The 19,756-nt window shown below is 30.6% G+C and overlaps 1 protein-coding gene across 2 annotated transcripts in view; it reads left to right on the top strand.

Moving 5' to 3' along the window:
• The window catches only part of LOC118188076 (CCR4-NOT transcription complex subunit 2-like), a 59,699-nt gene that overhangs the window by 24,101 nt on the left and 15,842 nt on the right, over positions 1–19,756 (top strand). For both annotated transcript variants that reach the window (XM_035358421.2, XM_035358420.2), the window contains exons 6-9: positions 4,365–4,486; positions 12,799–12,900; positions 17,385–17,468; positions 17,596–17,630. In XM_035358421.2, coding sequence (XP_035214312.1) covers positions 4,365–4,486; positions 12,799–12,900; positions 17,385–17,468; positions 17,596–17,630 — 343 coding nt within the window. The remainder of the gene's footprint in view (positions 1–4,364; positions 4,487–12,798; positions 12,901–17,384; positions 17,469–17,595; positions 17,631–19,756) is intronic.

The raw sequence follows: 19,756 nt of genomic DNA, 5'->3' as shown, positions 1-19,756 counted from the left end.
CCTGTTTTCCCACCTCAAAGGAGTTCTGAAAAGCCAACGCTTTTCCGACATTACTGAGATCCAACAACGTGTGACAACGGTGCTTCGAGCCATACCAAAAGAAGCGTTTGCAGACAGTTTCCGACAATTGTACACCCGATGTCAAAAGTGTATTGTTGCTAATGGCAAATACTTTGAAGGCCAGTAAAGCTATTTTGCTTGTTTCTCTTGTTTCCTTTTCTTTATGGTAAAATTCACCGAACGTTTCGAACACACCTTGTATTACCATTCATATATTACTCTGAATAAATATGAAAATTACATTGTTTTAGTATCTGGTGATTTTCAGTTACATTTTAAACTACAGGAGATGTGAAAAAGGAATTTATTATAATGTTAAAAAGTTTAGGAAGCTACATTTGCGAAGTAAATATTTTTAATAAGAAAAAATGGAATGTTTTAAAATTCTTGAAGGAAATATATTTGATATTTTCATTGTTTTTATTTTGTGATAAATTGATGCTCTAGAAAAGTAATGATGCATAAGATAGTTATTGTTTTCAACATCTTATAAGTGCATTGTTTAATAAAGCATCAGTCATTCAGAAAATCACTTTACTTGGACTTTTTATTAATATTTTACAACAAGTGCTATTTTATACCATGAATGTCATAAATAGAATAGGTTTCTAACACCTTATGCTTAGTAGATTGTAAAATTTTAATTAAATTTTAGTCAACAGTAGGGATTTTTAATCTCATGATTTAGTAACAGTATTATGTGTATTTAAAAAGAAAAGCAAAGAAATTGTATTGTAGACTTTTTAATAAAAATTCATATATATTTTTCAATGCTTTTAAAACTTTTTAAAGTTGTCTTTGAGGTATTAATGTAATCTGATTGTACATTTTTCATAATCTTTTAAATATAATTATATCCAAGCATTATTTTGAAGTAATATGTTATTTAGCAATATGAAAAAGCTTATTTTTATTGTGTTTTTCTTTTATTGTGTAGAAATGTATATATTACCCTGCTAGTTAGTATAGTTATATTTAAGACTAAAAATCTCTTTTTAAAATTTCAAATGCTTAACATTTATTATTGCTGTATTTTATTTGTTGGTCATAACTTAGAATATTTTTTGTTATTAGTTTACGATGATTTTTTTTCTTTTAAGTTTCCATAAATATTTTATTGCTAAAAATACTTTTGATCTTAATATAATTTTTTTTTAACTTTTGCAACTACAAAAGCATTATTAGAACGTTGGAATAAATATTCCATTTTCTGCTGTAATTGATTTTTAGAGGTCTTTGATCCAGTTTTTCTTTTTTTGTTTGTTCCCATTTGAAGCTTGTCACAAAGAAAGTAGGAAAGCATTGGAATTTAATGAGTTGCTATCTGTCTCACATAAAAACAAATCATTTGGCTCTGGCAAGAATATTAAAACTTTACTGTATAGTGATTTTGTATTATTCAAGCTATACGGTGGTGGCCAAAATTGTGGACACTTTTGGAAATTTTTAGGTTTTTGAACTTTGTATGCTTATAGAAAATGTTACGTTTCGCAAAATGCAAACTTGTATATATCATCTTAAAGAGAATTTATTACTGAATTCAATACAAAACACAAAATCAAATGTTAGTAACTGCCAGTAGAAATTAACATCATGTTTACACTTGAAACAATTCATTATTTTGCTTTGTTCTGTAGAAGGAGGACCTGTTTCTTATACACTGCAATTACAAGTAGGAATTTTTGTAAAAATTTTTAATATTTAGTCAAGAAGCAATGACATCAAATAAAAGAGCAGATTTGACACCTAGAAAGAGATGTAATATTATTGTGTTACGAAAAAGTGGTCTTTCCTATGCTGAAATTGCAAGATAGGTGGGTGGTTCAGTGACTACATCTAGAGTCCGAAAGTTTTGTTTGCGATATCAGCAGACAAATTCAATAAAAAACAAAGAAGGAAAAGGCCGAAAAAGGTGCACCACATCTATTGATGACAAAAGAATAAAAAGACTATGTGTCCAAGGTAGAAAAATGTCATCAGCGGCCATCAGAAGTGAACTGAATGATGCTAGTGTTTCTGTCAGTTCAAGAAAAATCAGGAGAAGATTAACAGATGTTGGACTGAGAGGTAGAATTCCATGAAAAAAGCCTTATCTTAATTTTCAGCAACGAAAAAAGACTACAGTGAACAAAGGTACACATTAATTGGACAGATGATCAGTGGTCACAAGTTATATGGAGTGATGAAACTAAGATATCATTATTCGGTAGTGATGGGCAAAATTATGTAAGATGTAGAATAGGAGAAGAGCTACATCCTGACTGCATTCAAGCAACTGTGAAGAACCCAGTTAGTGTTATGATTTGGTCATGCATGTCAGCAGATGGTATTGGTCGCCTTCATGTTATCGATGGAACACTGAATGCCGAAAATACATTGACACTATTCTAGAACCAAAACTTCTACCTTCCATCAGAGATCTCTTTCCCAACAATGCTTCGTTTATTTTTCAGTAAAATTCTGCTCCTTGCCACACGGCCAAAATATCGAAAGAGTGGCTTCGTACAAAGAGCATTAAATTGTTGTCATGGCCAGGAAACAGTCCTGACTTCAATCCTATCGAAAATTTGTGGCACTGTTTGAAAACTCTTGTCGGAATGAAGTGCCCATCAAATAAAAGGGAACTAATTGAGGCTATAATTGTTTCCTGGAATCATGTAATAATGAAAGAAGAGCTTAAAACTCTTGTCAGCTCGATGTGAAGCTGTAATAAAAAATAAAGGGTACCCTACTAAGTACTGATAACTCACTGCAATCATCACTATCTAATGTATATCGATAACTATTATCGTTTAACTTTTTTTGTATTGCAAATAATTGAATTTTGTGTTTTGTATTGAATTCAGTAATAAATTTGCTTTAAAATGATATATACAAGTTTGCATTTTGCGAAACGTAACATTTTCTATAAGCATACAAAGTTCAAAAACATAAAAATTTCCAAAAGTGTCCACAATTTTGGCCACCACTGTATGTCAATTGTTGAGGTAAATCAGAAGTTCGAAAAGTTTTGTGTGCCATATTACATCTTACCGTACACTATTAAAATTGAAAAAAGTATGTTTATTTATGAAGATTATATCCTTGTACTGTTGTTTTTTTCATTAATATGTAATAAAGCTAAAATGTATAAAAATTTTTATCAGTTATTATTCTAATTTTTTCATGCATTGCTTATTTGTTGATTTTATTTCATCATGTAAGTTTTCATTTTTGTTGGTCACCTTTAAAATATTCCGTATAATATAAATAATTTATTACGGACAATCTGTATTAATTTTTTAGGCCAATCAGTCATTACTTTTTATCCAAGATACCTAGTTCATTTAATGAATCAGAATTTTCAAAATTGAAACAATCTGTTACAAGTCATATGTTATATCTGCACAAATACAGGAAGTTTCAATGGATTGATTTATGCTGTTCACAGTTTCAAATGCACTTTTTATACAATTTTGAGGCAGGATTTGCTAAGAATTTTGTTCATGTTTTAAAGAAGTGCACAGCTTCATTAAGTCAGTTTTATGTGCCCGCTGTTCATATTATATATAGCATGCAGTAAAGTTTTTCATGTCTGTTTTCATTCTTTTAAGTCAGTTCTCAAACGTCTGTTTCAAGCCAAGCACATTTTGAAAAGATGTACTGAATGTTTTCACATTATTCATGTTTTTACATTTTAGTTAACACAGCAGCTATGATATAACTTTCACTTTAAAATTGTACTCCTCACAAAATATCAAACAAAGCAGTGAATGAAACACGTGAAAATGCCTGTGATTAGTATTGAAAACTTAATGCACAGGTGTTCATTGGTTGCAACTACAGAATTGCCTGCTGCCAACTTTTATTTAAATGTAATTAAAATTTTTTTTTTATTATAAATTTATTTGAAAAGATATATTATTTAAACATTTATATATTTTGGAATTTATTAAAAAGTAGCATGAGGAAGGATGGAGTAGCAGAAAATTTGCAAAATAACATTGATGTAAATTTAAGTAGCACTGTTTTCTCAGGTAGCAAATTTCTAGAAAATTGCACAACTTGTTGACACTGGTGCTTTGCCATATTTAAATACATAACCTGCTGTAACAATTTTCTCCACTTCATGACATCAGATATTCTCATCTAATGTATACAACATTTAACATATTTTCCGTGCGGAAATACTCAATTATTATTTCCCCCTTATCTGTCAAGAGAAAAAGAGTACAAAAAATATGATTAGAGATTTAATAGTATTTTGCATTTTATAGCTGTGTTTTTGTATTATTTAAAAAGTAAAGACTGATTTCTATTTTCAGGGGTGTAAGTTCGATTGCTGCAATGGCAAGTCGGACAGGTTTCTCTCAAAACAGTAGAGGTTTCCCTCTTCAAGGTTTAATGAATAACAGCATGCAGCCAAATAATTTTTCTACAAGTCCAGGTAAGAGTCAAAGCTATCATTAAAAAATCCCTGTAACTGGTAATTTTATATCAATGAAGAATTTGTATGTATGTATGTTCATTGCATTATGAAAAAAGGGTGAAATCTAATGCCACCAGATTTTGAACATACACAGTTCTCCATATAAAACACATACACCTTGAAACCAGATTTTTTTTTTTTTTTTTTAATGTTTTGTGCAAACTTGGTGGAATTTTGATTAACAAACTTGACGATTTAAAAACAGTGTATTGCCACTTGGCAAGGGGTAGGTATTTCAAATTGAGTAAAAAAAATCAGCAAATTAAAAGAAATATGTTGCCACTCAAATGTAAGATATTTATCTTCTGAATTTAATCAACAAACTGAGGATTTAAAAGAAATGTGTTGCCATTATCCAAAGTAAACTATTTTTGTCTTCCACCTGTCAGTGGGTTGCCATTTGGGAAAGTTTAATATATTCAATTTTACTTTCAGATTTACACTATATGTTATTGACTAATGAAGTAAGCAATTTAAAGCTGTAAACACTGTTCTTCGTTTCTATTATAATTAATTACTATCTAAGCCTATGAAATTACACTAGCTAGGCTCATTAAAATCATCATACACTGGAACTTTAGAACACGAATGCCTCGCTTCATGAATATTTCGGTTCATAAACAAGTTATCTGTGCAAAAATGTTGAATAGTGTCTGCAGTTATAACACTCAGGTTATCAACATATGATTTTCAAAGGTGTTTTGAGTTTACTTATCCCATATATTATTAACACTTGGAAACTTCTAAAAACGTCTCTGTAATATTTTCCATTGATTAACTCTCATTAACAAAGCCTGCCAACAAGTTACTAGACCAGGGATGTCAAACTCATAGGTACACTTGGGCCAAACAAACAAGGTTTAACTTTAGGCGGGCCGAAAAAAAAAATCAATATTCATAGAAAGATTTATTTCGAATAGTACAATAATAAACATATATGTATATTTATATAGAAAAGAACAAGAAAAATTTAATGTTTACGTCCTGATACTTGACATCTCTTCTCTGCTATTATCTTTCCTATTTCGGGAGAAATTTTGTTTGCAGTGATAACTTTCAACGCTGACCCAAGGTGAGCATCATTAATACGGTTTCTAATAGGAGACTTATTACCTTTCATGACTGAAAATAACTGCTCGCATTGATAAGTGCTACCAAACATGGAAATAATTTCATATGCGAATTTTCGAGTATTTTCAAACCTGGCTGGTAAATATTTGTAAAATTCAGGTACGCCCACTTCAATGAATTTTGCTTTCAAATTTGAGTTGCATTGAGTCTTGATCACCTCCATTTGCATATGGCTGGGTACTGAGTCAATACTTATTGAGAAAATCGAAGAAAACAAAAAAAATTTGTCTTCGAGGGAACTAAAATCATTAAACCTCGTTTCAAATTCAGTTGTTAAATTTGCAATTTTTTCTGCATATTTTTGATACAAACAAGTATCATCTAAACTTGATTCGTTCATGCTGCATGTCGGGAAGTGCGTCAAATCTTCATTTTTAAGTTGTTTTTCCCAAAGAACTAGTTGACATTTGAATGCTTTAATTATGTCAAACATGTTCGTAATGATATGATCTTTTCCTTGTAACGATAAATTTAAATTGGTTAAGTGTTTGGTTATATCAACCAAGAAAGGTAAATCTTGTATCCATATTGGATCGTAAAACAAACTTACGTCTTGATTTTTCGTTTTTAAAAACTGACATATTTCTTCTTTCAAATCCCAGTATTGTTTGAGAATCTTGGAGCAAGATAACCAACGTACCTCGGTATGGTAGGACAAACCCGATATTCACTATCTAACTCACTTAAGAAAGCAGTGAATTGATGCTGATTTAAACCTCGAGATGTTATAAAATTTATAACTTTTTTTATATATGACAAAACATTCTCCATATTTATTACTTTCGTGCATAGAACTTCTTGATGTATAATACAATGCATATGATGAATGTTTGAACCGTGAATTTCACTAATTTTTTTCTTAGTAATGCTACGAAGCCCTTGTTTTTCCCGGTCATTGATAAAGTGCCATCTATAGCTACAGAATTTAATTTTGCCAAAGGTAGATTGTATTTCTGCAGAAGTCCAAAAACACAAGTAAATATATCTTCTCCTGTGGTAGTACCAGGCATCGGTATTAGTTCCAGTAATTCCTCAAAAAGGTTAAAATTCTTGTTACAAGAACAAAGAAACACTGCTAATTGAGCTTTGCCACTAATGTCCGTGCTCTCGTCACAGGCAATGGAGAAACTTTCGAAACTAGATGAGTTTGCTTTGATCTGATCACTTAAATTCGCGGCTAATTCAGTAACTCTTTCCGCAACTGTATTTCGAGACAATGAAATTGATTGAAAAGCCTTCACATTTCCAGGACAAACAATTTCTCCAGTTTTCATTAGGCATTCCTTGATGAAATCACCGCCAGTAAAAGGCTTCGAATGTTTAGCTATCAACTCGGACAAGACGTAGCTTGCATGTACTGCCACTTCACTTTCTTGCAATACTTTACTAAACATGGACTGTTGCTTTTTCACTCCTAACTTGAGCTCTTTCAACTTTTCTTCTCTCATTAGTCCTTCGTAATTGTTATATTTCGATTTGTGTTGTTCGTAATGACGTTTAATATTATATAACTTTGGTACATTAATAGTATTATTACATATCAAGCAGATTATTTTATCTTTTATTTCACAGCAAAAATATTCTAATTCCCATTTTACTATGGAATATTCTATGTTCATCAGCGATTTTTCGTTTAATTTTACTACCACTTGGTTTTGATATAGACATACTGAATACAAAGGGCTGGAATAAACACGGTTAACTTTAAAAAGTTAACAAAAATTTATTCTTTCCACAAGAGATAAATCAAAATGCTGAAATATTTCTTCAAAAATATTCTAACAATTTCACAAAATGTCAAACGTTTAGCAAAAATCAATTCAAAACAGAGAAACTAATTCTATCTCACAGCGAAATCGCTACAAATCAATCACAGCATTAAGTAAACAAACAGTTCACTAGAACTACAGCTACTACTGAGATGAGTTGTTTGTTCTCGGCTTTTATAAGTTTATAATTAATTTCTCGAATATACTGGAAACATCTATAAATATCTGGATTTTTGTGGATGGCAACAGCAATTACGAGATATTTATTTATTAGGTATTAAATGCATGCGCTGTTCTATTTTTAACCTTCCAACGCAGTTGTCTTTTCAAAAATCGTCTGCGTTGCTAAGGCAACATGAAGCAGATCTAATTACAATTCTAAATAAAAAAAAACTAACTAAATAAATAACTGTGAAATCCATAACAATATGAATTAAGTAATAATTAATAATAAAGCAAAGCGCATGCACATGCATGCACCAATATATCGTACAAAACCATGATTGGAAAACTGAGACCATGAGTTTGGCCACATTCGGCTATCGGGGGATGCGTACAAGTTCTGAGTGCACGTGTCCCCCAAAAGCCGAAGGTAGCTGAACGCAAGATACTCACACGCATTTGTAATTTAAGTAGTGTGTGTGTCAGCTCGCTGTGAGTAATCTAACAACACTGAATAAATTATCGTTAATTACTTAGCAGTAAACATTTCATTTTTTTCTTCGTCGATATGTTATTTTATTATTATATATTATTATTTGCCAATATATTGGCCGGGCCGCAAAAATATTTGTTGTGGGCCGCATGCGGCCCGCGGGCTGCGAGTTTGACATCCTTGTACTAGACCATGAATTGGGCCTGCAGGAAATTGTGGCTATATTGGATTTCAGGCAGAGATTTTGAACAATTTCACACTTAAAACTTTTTTTCTGTGATATTGTGTCTTAAGTAAAATCAATGAAAATATGGCAATATTAGAGGATCATAGATAAGAGTTCATTTGGAAAGAGCTAGAAATTCAGAAACAACAGTAAAAGGAAACTGTTGAAGAAAGTCTTCAGCAAGGAAGGATGGAAACAAAAATTATCTGATTTGCAAAATTAATGCAAAATAAGGTGCAAAGTTTTCATGTAATGATATCACCCTGACAAAGCAACAGCAAGCTACAGTATAAGCATTTTTAATGGTAATGCCATATCTTACTTTAGAAACATTTTATAATGTCAAAACAAATCACATTGGGCAAATTTAAAATAAAACAGAGGCCCAGTGAGTCTCAGGCAGAGTGGCACTTTGAAACAAAGAAAAGATAGAAAAGATGCTCTCTAAAGATGATTTATAGAAGGGAATTTTGCATCCAAACAATAACATCTTCTCATTATTTTCTATTTCAGCCATTAATTCTGCTTTCTGTAGGTACCCATAAAAGTTGTTTGAAAAACTAATAGCTGTTTGGAGATACTGAAAAGTATTTGTAAATATATTTTATTTCAAATTTAAGATCTTCTATTTGAATCCTTGGCAGTTTTTATTTTTAAGCAGTTATAAGACTTTTAATTGCAACTTTATTCCAGTTATAAGGGGAAAGTAAAATGAAAAATAAGATCATAAGGACTATTAAATTGGTTCTATGCATATAATCAAAATTGTAAAAACAACCTTGTATTTAGCGTAGGTATAATGAAACACTCAATTGATTTCGAGGGCAGCTAAAGGTCCCTCCTCATCAGGAGAAAGAAATACCTAGAAAGAAGAAAATAAATGAGAAGGAGTCACAGAAACACGTGGTCCTTATCAGCACTGCATGGGGTTATAACTAGATTTTTAATCAGAGTTGCACTGGCCGCCTACTTTTACTGAGCCAGGCTATCTGATCGAGCATGAAAAATTAGAGAAGTTAAAATAGGGAGCGAGGGGCAAATGCACCTTACGCTCAAAATCTGAACTTCAAATAATGGAAAGCAACCACTGAACGGATTTTTATACCCTCTGGTAGTACCAAACGGGAGGACGTAACGCCATCTATCGGCAAAAATAACTGAATTAAGATAGTAGAATTTTAAAGGCATTAGGAAGGACTGGATTGGACTTCAAATCATTAACTAAACCTGCTAAATCTTTGTGAATGTGAAAAGCCTCAAGAAAATCCAATTCACCTATGGAAGAAGCCTTTTGGATAATTTTTGAAGATCCAAAATCAAAATTATGGTTAAAAGTCCAACTATGATACGCTATCGAAGACTTGTTAATTTCGCCTTTTCTGACATAAGATTCATGTTCCTTGATACGAAACTTCAACACTCTTTTCGTTTGGCCGATATATCTTAAACCACACTGACACGATATACTATAAATTCCCCAAGAATTCAGGACAGAAATGCAATCTTTTAGAGTTGAAGGGTGAATTTTATTAATAGGGAAGAAACCGACTTGAAAATTGAATTTCTGGAGAATCCGTGCAATTTTATAGCTAACAGAAGCATAAAATGGAAGCACGACAAGCTTATTAATATTATTTCTAACAGTGGAATGTCTTCTTTGATGGGAATCTGAAAATTTTTTAACTGCTTTATCAGTAATCGCGTTAGAAAATCCACGGTCAATCGCAACTGCTCTCAAATAATTAAGTTCATTGGTAAGCAAAGATTCAGAGGAACAAACTTTAAGTGCGCAGAATACATAATAGTAAAAAGAAGCCATTTTTTGCTTAACAGGGTGGCATGACTTCTTTTTACTATTATGTATTCCGCACGCTTAAAGTTTGTTCCTCTGAATCTTTGTTTACCAATGAACTTAATTATTTGAGAGCAGTTGCGATTGACCGTGGATTTTCTCCCGTGATTATTGATAAAGCCGTTAAAAAATTTTCAGATTCCCATCAAAGAAGACATTCCACTGTTAGAAATAATATTAATGACCTTGTCGTGCTTCCATTTTATCCTTCTGTTAGCTATAAAATTGCACAGATTCTCCAGAAATTCAATTTTCAAGTCGGTTTCTCCCCTATTAATAAAATTCACCCTTTGACTCTAAAAGATTGCATTTCTGTCCTGAATTCTTCGGAAATTTATAGTATATCGTGTCAGTGTGGTTTAAGATATATCGGCCAAACGAAAAGAGTGTTGAAGTTTCGTATCAAGGAACATGAATCTTATGTCAGAAAAGGCGAAATTAACAAGTCTTCGATAGCGTATCATAGTTGGACTTTTAACCATAATTTTGATTTTGGATCTGCAAAAATTATCCAAAAGGCTTCTTCCATAGGTGAATTGGATTTTCTTGAGGCTTTTCACATTCACAAAGATTTAGCAGGTTTAGTTAATGATTTGAAGTCCAATCCAGTCCTTCCTAATGCCTTTAAAATTCTACTATCTTAATTCAGTTATTTTTGCCGATAGATGGCGTTACGTCCTTGCGTTTGGGACCAGAGGGTATGAAAATCTGTTCAGTGGTTGCTTTCCATTATTTGAAGTTCAGATTTTGAGCGTAAGGTGCATTTGCCCCTCGCTCCCTATTTTAACTTCGCTAATTTTTCATGCTCGATCAGATAGCCTGGCTCAGTAAAAGTAGGCGGCCAGTGCAACTCTGATTAAAAATCTAGTTATAACCCCGTGCAGTGCTGATAAGGACCACATGTTTCTGTGACTCCTTCTCCTTTATTTTCTTCTTTCTAGGTATTTCTTTCTCCTGATGAGGAGGGACCTTTAGCTGCCCTCGAAATCGATTGAGTGTTTCATTATACCTACGCTAAATACAAGGTTGTTTTTATGATTTTGATTGTCACATTAGCGTGTTTCTCTTCTAGTCTTTGCATATAATATATTGCATCTTTCAGAATGCTTGCCATCCATTCAGATCTTATAAGTGAATAATGACCATTGTTATGAACAAGTGAAGTAACTGTTTCTTTCATTTATAAAACTTATCATTATGCTGTGTTACTTACTAAATTTTTCACTTTTCTTTGTTGAATATGTGAGAAGTTTATGGATGCTATTTATTGCTTAGGTCAAATACCTCAAGTATGAATGCTCAGTCAAACTGTTTTAGGGAGTTTTCGATGTTTAAGTATCATATATTGAAGAATAAATTGGCATATGTAGTTAAAGTGAAATAAAATATTTTAGTTCATACCTTAAAACCATGCTTAAACAAATATAAAAATAGCTTTCATAAACAACCCATCTGCTTCGTCAGCTGGGACTGGAATGCATGTGTTAGTCAAATTTGTCTTCTTTTCTTGCTTTCTACTGGCTGCTGTTGCCCTTCTACCTTTCATAATACATCTGGTTATCGCTTCTGAGTACAGCAACTCACAGAAAGCAGTAAAAGGTGGCAAGTTTGACCAACGTATTTACTTAAAGCTGGCAGAGAAGATGGTTCACTATGTAAGCTCTAAACATGGTTTCACTATATAAGCGTAGACTATTTTATCTCATTTTAACTTTATGTTATGATTTGTATCAGTACCGGACTATTAAACCTAGATTGATTATTGATGATTGCTGTTGGTAGATTAATTAATTTCTGATAATCAATTGAATTCAAGGGGCTATGTTGATTGCTTAGCAATGTCCTTCAGAAAATTCACTGTCACATATTGTGTCTCTTTCTTGATGTGTTAACTTATTATTGCCCAAAAAATAGTGAGGAAAGTCATCACAAGTTCAACTATTTCTAAAATATCAAGTTTAATTATATCTGTGATTTGTTTAGTAGCATTTGATTGACATTAGAAAGAACAAAAATGTACTTCATATGCCTCCTTGTCTTGAACAAAGAAAGTAACAGAAGGCCAAATTTTTAACTCCAAGCAAGGTTCTTATCATTTTACTATAATGATTTACTCTTAAATATTATGTTGCTGATTCTTATTTATTTCAGGTGTTGTTTTAATATGCAAAATTAAAATTGGATTTTTGATTGACTTAAATACAAATTTCCTTTATAATTACTTATTTCCTTTATAATTTATTTAAAAATATTTGCTTTGCTAAATTATTATAAAAAGAACTCTTTTCAACTGCAGTTTTTGAAAAGTTAAATTCAAAATTTAATAAAATTGTGTTAAGGGGAGACATAGAAGGTTATTCGCTATGTGAAAGTTATCAGAAGTGGAATGTGCTTTCATAAAATTTAAATTTATAAGAAAAAATTTCCTTCCTGTGGTATATATGTGGTCATGAGAGTAATTTAAGAAATGATTTTTTGAAGAAGGAAATTGCTAAAGCTTTTCAAAAGAAAGCAAAAATATGTGTTATATGTTGAAAGTAATAATAATAAAAAGACAGTTTATTATTATTATCATCATTATTATTATATTTGATGCTATGTAAATTTCTGAAATTAATTAATTTTAACTTATTTCAGCTTTAGATTTATCAGAGTTCCCATCCTTGACAAACCGAAGTACACAAGAAAATTCCAATGCAAATATGTCGCACAATCCAATGGCAGGAAGACCTCCATATGGTAACATTGTTTTGTAAAAATATGTGAGCCTATTTTTACAATTTAATCCTTCTGTTGTGTAAAGAAATTGCTTTAAGGTTAGATTAAATGAATGAGATTGTCTCAATAGTTTGATTTTTAGTTCTGGCTTTTTTTGGCTTACTGTATGTGAAAGAGGAATTAGAGATGTTTGTAGTGTAGTGGTAAAATTTCAAATTCTGCATATCGTTTCCAGGATTTTTAAAAAGTACTTAGAGATTTAAAGATTCTTACAGACATTAAATTGTGAAGGACTTAAATCTGGCTGTGAAAGCATTATTTTGCTATCTTTTTTGTTGCATGCTAATTAGAGGTATTTATCATAAATATGTGTACTGTTTGTTCTAGCTGTGGCAGTGAAGTAATAAGACTGGTTTTATAAAACATAGTATGAATTCATAAATTATAAATCAGTGGTTTCTCCTTTAAAATGGCTTGAAGAGTGATAAATTATAAATCAGTGGTTTCTCCTTTAAAATGGCTTGAAGAATGATACATTATAAATCAGTGGTTTCTCCTTTAAAATGGCTTGAATATTTTGAAAGACCTTGCACATCCCAAACACAGGAAAATAAGGTTAGACAATAACTGGGTTTGAAGTGCGATTTAGAAAATACGGTTGCTTTGAAAGAAATATAGCCTTTGACTTCCAGCTTTCCTATTGCTGGAATACTTGAAACTGAATGACTTTGAACTGACCCATTACAACTTTCTGACTGCTGCCCACAGTGTCAAGATGGTGATTTTTCAGATTGGAAAGAAGAAAAGTGTTGCTTGAAGTGAAATTTAGAAAATACGGTTGCTCCAGAGCTACTGAAGTGTCTTTTTAAGAAAAAAAATTTCAGTACCAAAGAGGTTTTTTTTTTTTTTTTTTTTTTTTTTTTTTTAAATTCAAGGAACATTATTATGCTGCAGCATTCAAGTTCTTTAAATACTTGACCACCCATGAACATTTTTTGGATGGGAGCATTTCCAAACATTCATTGATTCACTGTTTATCCTTGAAGTATGGATTCCTTTGAATAATTCCCTGATTCTAGAGAAGACAAATCAGCATTAATTTGATTTCGGAATGCTATTATGACATTTTATTTTTGGATCATATTGGAAAATCCAGGCTTCACTTTCTGTACAAATCCTGTTACAAAATGTATTTCAAAGGATCACAAACACACATAAAAAAAAAAAAAAAAAAAAAAAAAAGCTGAAATCTGAAGTTTTTTGGAATCAGTCTGACATACATCTTCTGTGATCTAATTCCTACATTCCTACATTTTCTATGCAAAATCCATGGAGTAGCTGGACTGTGCAAGATTACCTTATTTTCATGTGTTTGAGATGTGCAAGGTCTTTCAAAATAGAAGCTGTCGATTTTGTTTTGTAGAAATTTGCTCACCATCCAACAGTTTTATGGCTCTCTGAAAATGAATTGGGCATTTACAAAACTTGTGTCTTCGATAAAGTATGCTCTGCATATGCCCATTGCAATTTTGGAAAGTTTCGGTTATATTTTCTCCAAGCTTTATGCAAAAAAGTCTTGCATAACATTCTCAAAATTCATGTGTTATATTTTTGCAGCATTATGCAATAAGACTCATTTAGACACTGAAAGGCATATGCTTATGACAGAAAGCAGAAACTTGTTTGAAACTTGGAGATGTACCCAAATTTCCATGTGCAGAGCAGCAGTGTTGCCAGCTCGTGTGCAATATGAACAGTCTTGTTTTTTCTGCCATATCTTAATTATAGGAGGATCCCAAAGCAAAACATTTTACATTGTTTCATAAGAAGACTTCAACTACTCAAAAGTATTCTACAAGGGATAAATCACAAGTTACATGTTATGTGTACATTTTTATGCCCTCAAAATAATAAGTTCTGTTTTTCCTTTTGTATAAAAATGGAAAAGAAAAAATTAGCAAAACACTTCAAAAATCTTACCTTGATTTGGGATAAATTTGCTCATTGATCAGCCTGAATAACCTTTTTGTATGGAACAATGGAGACTTCACCTTCAGTTGTTTTGCAGCATATAACATATTTTCTAGTTCATTCTTCTGTAAGGATACAGGAAAATAAGTACATAGAAGCATAATTAGTTTGTGTTTCAATTTTAAAATGTACATTGCAGAAAGGACTTTATGGCCAGAGAGCACAAGATTTGCTGTCCTTATTTAAAATGGTTATTTTGTAATTTTTTAATGGTAGTCCTTTCATTTGATCTAAGAATCAGCATATTTTAAAACTTTTTTTTTTGTAATTTATAAGCACAATTTATATGCGTTTCTAAATCAGTCGTAGATGGTTACAGTAAGATAAACTCTAGTGATGTGGAGTGAAAAGTAACTTCTTAAACAAATTAACATGGTTGATGAAAGAAGAAAATCTTTCTGTTTTTGGCCATTGGGATAATAAGTATCATTCAGTTAATTCCCTGCATCATTTATTTAAAATTATGCCAATGTGCTTCTAATTGATTAAATATGCATGTCTATCTAATGCTAAATAGCTAATTTATATGTTTTAAAAATTGTTTCTAATTAATTTTATATAAAGATGTAATTTTTTTTTTCATTTGCAAAATTTAATGGAATAGTTGAATTTATCTTTGCTAATAATGGACAAAAGATAACTGGGGCTTATCTTATAAATAAATCTTTTGATAAATATGTTTGTAAAAGCTGCCCCAAAATAATAAAAATAATTGGTGTTGATTTTATATATATTTTTTTACCTTATCTTGTATTTTGCTTTGGCATGTTTCTGTTCCATATATTTGGTTACAGTTTTATATTAGCCTTGGTTGATTATTAAAAAGGCTTTATCTAAACACTCAGGTCTTTTTTTTTTTTTTTTTTATTTGAAGTATTTTCTGTTATATGTTTTAACTAGGTAAAAGAAAATATTTAACTATATGTTACATATTTGATGCTCATGTTTTACTTTACATTAGCATTTTTATAAATCACAAAACAGTTACTGCAGTTTTGTCAAACAATTTATATCTTGCAGTTGCCTTTTTAGAGATAAAATGGGGGGTGGCTGCCATTTTTTCCATATTATATTCAGTAATTATTTTAAACATGTTGTAAGGTTTATCCTAAATTTTTAACAGTTTTCTTTAGTTAAAGCTACTTTCCTGTCCCTCCTAATTTCAGCTTACAGTTTCCTACCAGAATGTGTTTTTAGAATCATGGTTAATGCAAATGAGTAAGAGTGGTATTTAAGTCAAAGTTCCACTGCGTTAGAGAGCCAGAGATTCTGATTAGCCCACGTTTGCCTTTTGGTTACAATCTCTCTAAGCTATTACTACGCTAGGCCATATCTAAGCCCCTTAATAGCTTCACCAGTTTAGTTAATATTTAAGAGCAAACTACTTAGAAAGATTGACAGCTTCAGCTATATCTTTTTAATTAATCTTTAGTTAAGTTTTACTTCTTATTACTTAAGTTCAAGCCCAAGGGTAGGCTTTGCTGTACGCTCTGAAGGAGCCATCTGTTAATTTCTTATTTTGAGAAATAAAGGGTAATTAACCATTCTTGAGTTTTATGTATCTGTTTCTGAACTAAAGCGATTATTCTCTTAAGCGTTTACCAAGTTCCTACACACTTGGCTGTTGGATAAAAGTTTGGAACCCTACAACGTATAATTATTAAAAAACATGTATAACTAGTAAATGAATATATATAATTATAAAAAAGAATTGTTAATCATAATTTCATATTTGCAGATAAATATACATAATTTATTTATTATCACTTATTATTATTATATTATTTCCTTCCAGGAATCTACTTCTTTTAGTGCCTTTTTTACAGAATAACCTTATTTATGTGGATCATGATAAATCATAATTACATGCATGTAGCTCTTGATGAATCAATGCTATATACATGTGGATCAGCTTAAATTTGAGAAACACTCTTTTAAGCCTTTAAGATTTAACATTTTAAAAATAAAATGCTGTGCTTTGCTTTTAATTGCTGGTACTCGTATTGCCAGTTTTGTTACCAATGCTTTTTATTTTCTCGGGAGGTGTCATTTGAAATTTGCATCAGTAATCAAGATTCAGTTTTTCCCCCTCAACTAATCATTGAAAGGTTTGTTGGCTGTAATACTGAATGGTAACAAACAACTGAAATATTTTATCAAGAATAACTATATCACCATTATTGTTTTAATCTGGAATTTTTAGGTGCCATCGAATTATAAAATGGCACTAAAAATTTATGTGGGAGAAAATGCATTATAGTAGTAATATGATATTAGTGCCACAAAGGAAAAATATGTAGACTTATTTTATTGATAAATTAATGCCTTAATTAATAATGATAATTTTTTGTGGAAGAATGATAATATTTTTTTTTTTTTTTTTTTTGTATTTGATGAAATCAAATTTTCATTAAAAGAGAAATATAAATCTAAGGATAATTAAGCTTAAAGTAAAAATTATGTCTTCTTTTCAGTTGGAATGGTTAAGCAACCTACAAACGAATCAAACGAATTCCAGATACATAGTGAAGATTTTCCTGCTTTACCTGGATCTCAGAGTATGCGTCATTCATCTTATTTTACTTTAAATGTTAAATCTTACAAATACTTTTCAATTATAGTATTCCTTTAATTAGAAAATTTGTATGACTCAAATAGTACTTTAATTATTTTTGTTTATTTCAGCTCAAGACAATAACCAAGAAAATGTAAATAAAACAGTAAGTTTATTAGTTTTATATTTAACAAATAGATTTTTAGTCCAAAGGGCCAATTTGCCCAGAAGGACTATTGATTTCATTTTGCATTGATTCTCTTTAAGCATTGTTTCACTTTTCAAATTGTTGCCAACAAATATTATCGCTCTGCATTATATTTAAAGAAATTAAATAATGCAGAATCTGTATGAATGTGTGTATGTTTCGTGCACTGTGATAAAATAACGGTACCTAGAGCCATCCAATTTTGAATAACGTAATCCTCCTGCGAATATGGGAATCTGGAAGCCCAAATTTGAAATTTGTTTTATTATTGATTTCATATTTTGTAAAACTTTAACGAATTTTTGATTAACTAACTTGAGGATTTCAAAACGAGCAATGGCAATGGTTGTACAGAAAAAAAAAAAAAAAAAAAAAAAAAAAAAAAAAAAACTTATCTCCAGCATGCGAGACTTTGTATCGGAAATTCAAAAGATATGCTCATTTAAAAATTATTTTGCAATATTGCTCTTGGACTGAATTTTATGGTTTAAGTGCGAAAAACATAATATTTAATAAATGAAAGTAACACACAAAATGTTAAAAAACACTCATTTGGATGTAATTTAAAATATGAAACTTTTCAGATTTTTTATTTATCTATTTTTTAGATATTGTATTTTTTACATAGACACTTAGCAATGTGTACTTTAAATCAATTGTGACATTTTGTTATTGCTGTTGGCTTTCATATTGTAGCTTTTTGTAAATCAGATGATCAAAAGTTATGCTTTCAACCATGTAAGATAAATTTTATGCCAAATATTTTCCATCAACAAATTATTTGGATAAAAAAATGCACTGTAAAATGTTCCATTATTTATATATTAAGGATAAATTCAAATAAAATAAAAACTTATCTTATATAAAAGTAAATGATGTGGGGCTAAATACAAGGGCAAAAATTTGGTATCTTCTGATTGGAAGTCATAGCTATCTTTAAAAAGTTATGAAACTTCTTTTTTATTTAAAAAATTTATCCCTATTAATTTGACTTATTAGTCATTAAAATTAATATAAATTATAATAATCATCTTTGCTAGAACATTCATTGCATTCTTAGCACATAAAGCATGAGTTTTGCAATATACCGTAGATATTCTGACTCATGCATGTATTTAATGTATCGCATTAAAATATTTTGAGAAGAAAAATTTCTGTTACTGGAAATTATTTAGGAAATTGTTACTGAATCGAATGAAAAAATATGTCATATTTGTTCTTTTTGTATAATTTTTCTATTATGTCATATTTTGAGATTAGAACAGAGTTCAGCAGTTAGTTCGCTTTGTGTCAATCATCCCATTTGGCAGCTGATTCCGTACAGCAATTGCACAGCTGGAATTTCTTTGTTTATTTCCTAGAATGAATTTGAATTTTTGGACTATTTTGCTTATAAATTTGACTATTGACAAGCATATTTCTAATTTTATTTTTAAATCTAATCAAAGCGTAAAAGCTATGAACAAGTATGGTATGAATTTGCATATGTTTGGCTTTCATTCTTATCAACCTGGCAAAAATGATGTTTTATAAATATTGGGAGGGGAAAAAAAAAAAAAAAAAAAAAAAAAAAAAAAAAAAAAAAAACCAACTGTTTGGCAGTTTTATGTTGATGCAAATCAAACAACAGTAACTATCTGACTGTGAATATTATTTTAAAACAATTAAGTCTCAGTTCAAAGAAATACTTGAAAAAAACTGAGTAAGCTGGTTGTTGCAGTGTTTTTAATAATCTGAGATTAATTTTTATTCAACTTTAATAAGCATTGTCATCACTTCTAAAGTTGAATATATGTTAAGTACTAATTCAGAAGTCAAACAACAAAAATCAGCGTTATATTTACAAAATTTTCACAGGACTAGTTTCGATGGTTTTACCGAACTATCATCTTCAGCTGCAAAACCGCAAATGAACAAGATAGGAAATAATGATTAGATAAGATAAGAAAGCCTGGACAAGAATAAGCAAGTGGCGCCATCTGTTGGCGAAACCAGAACTAAAACATAATTTCTCTAAAAGCCGAAGGCAAATTTGGATTGGAATTAGGATCGTTAACTAGAACAGAAAGATTTTTATGAATGTG

This window comes from Stegodyphus dumicola, chromosome 4, assembly GCF_044657685.1.
Source record: "Stegodyphus dumicola isolate Sdum_Otavi_A_Nest chromosome 4, ASM4465768v1".
Lineage (NCBI taxonomy): Eukaryota > Metazoa > Arthropoda > Arachnida > Araneae > Eresidae > Stegodyphus > Stegodyphus dumicola.
The sequence above is the reverse complement of the archived record's forward strand: the minus strand, read 5'-3'. Positions and strand labels throughout refer to the sequence as shown.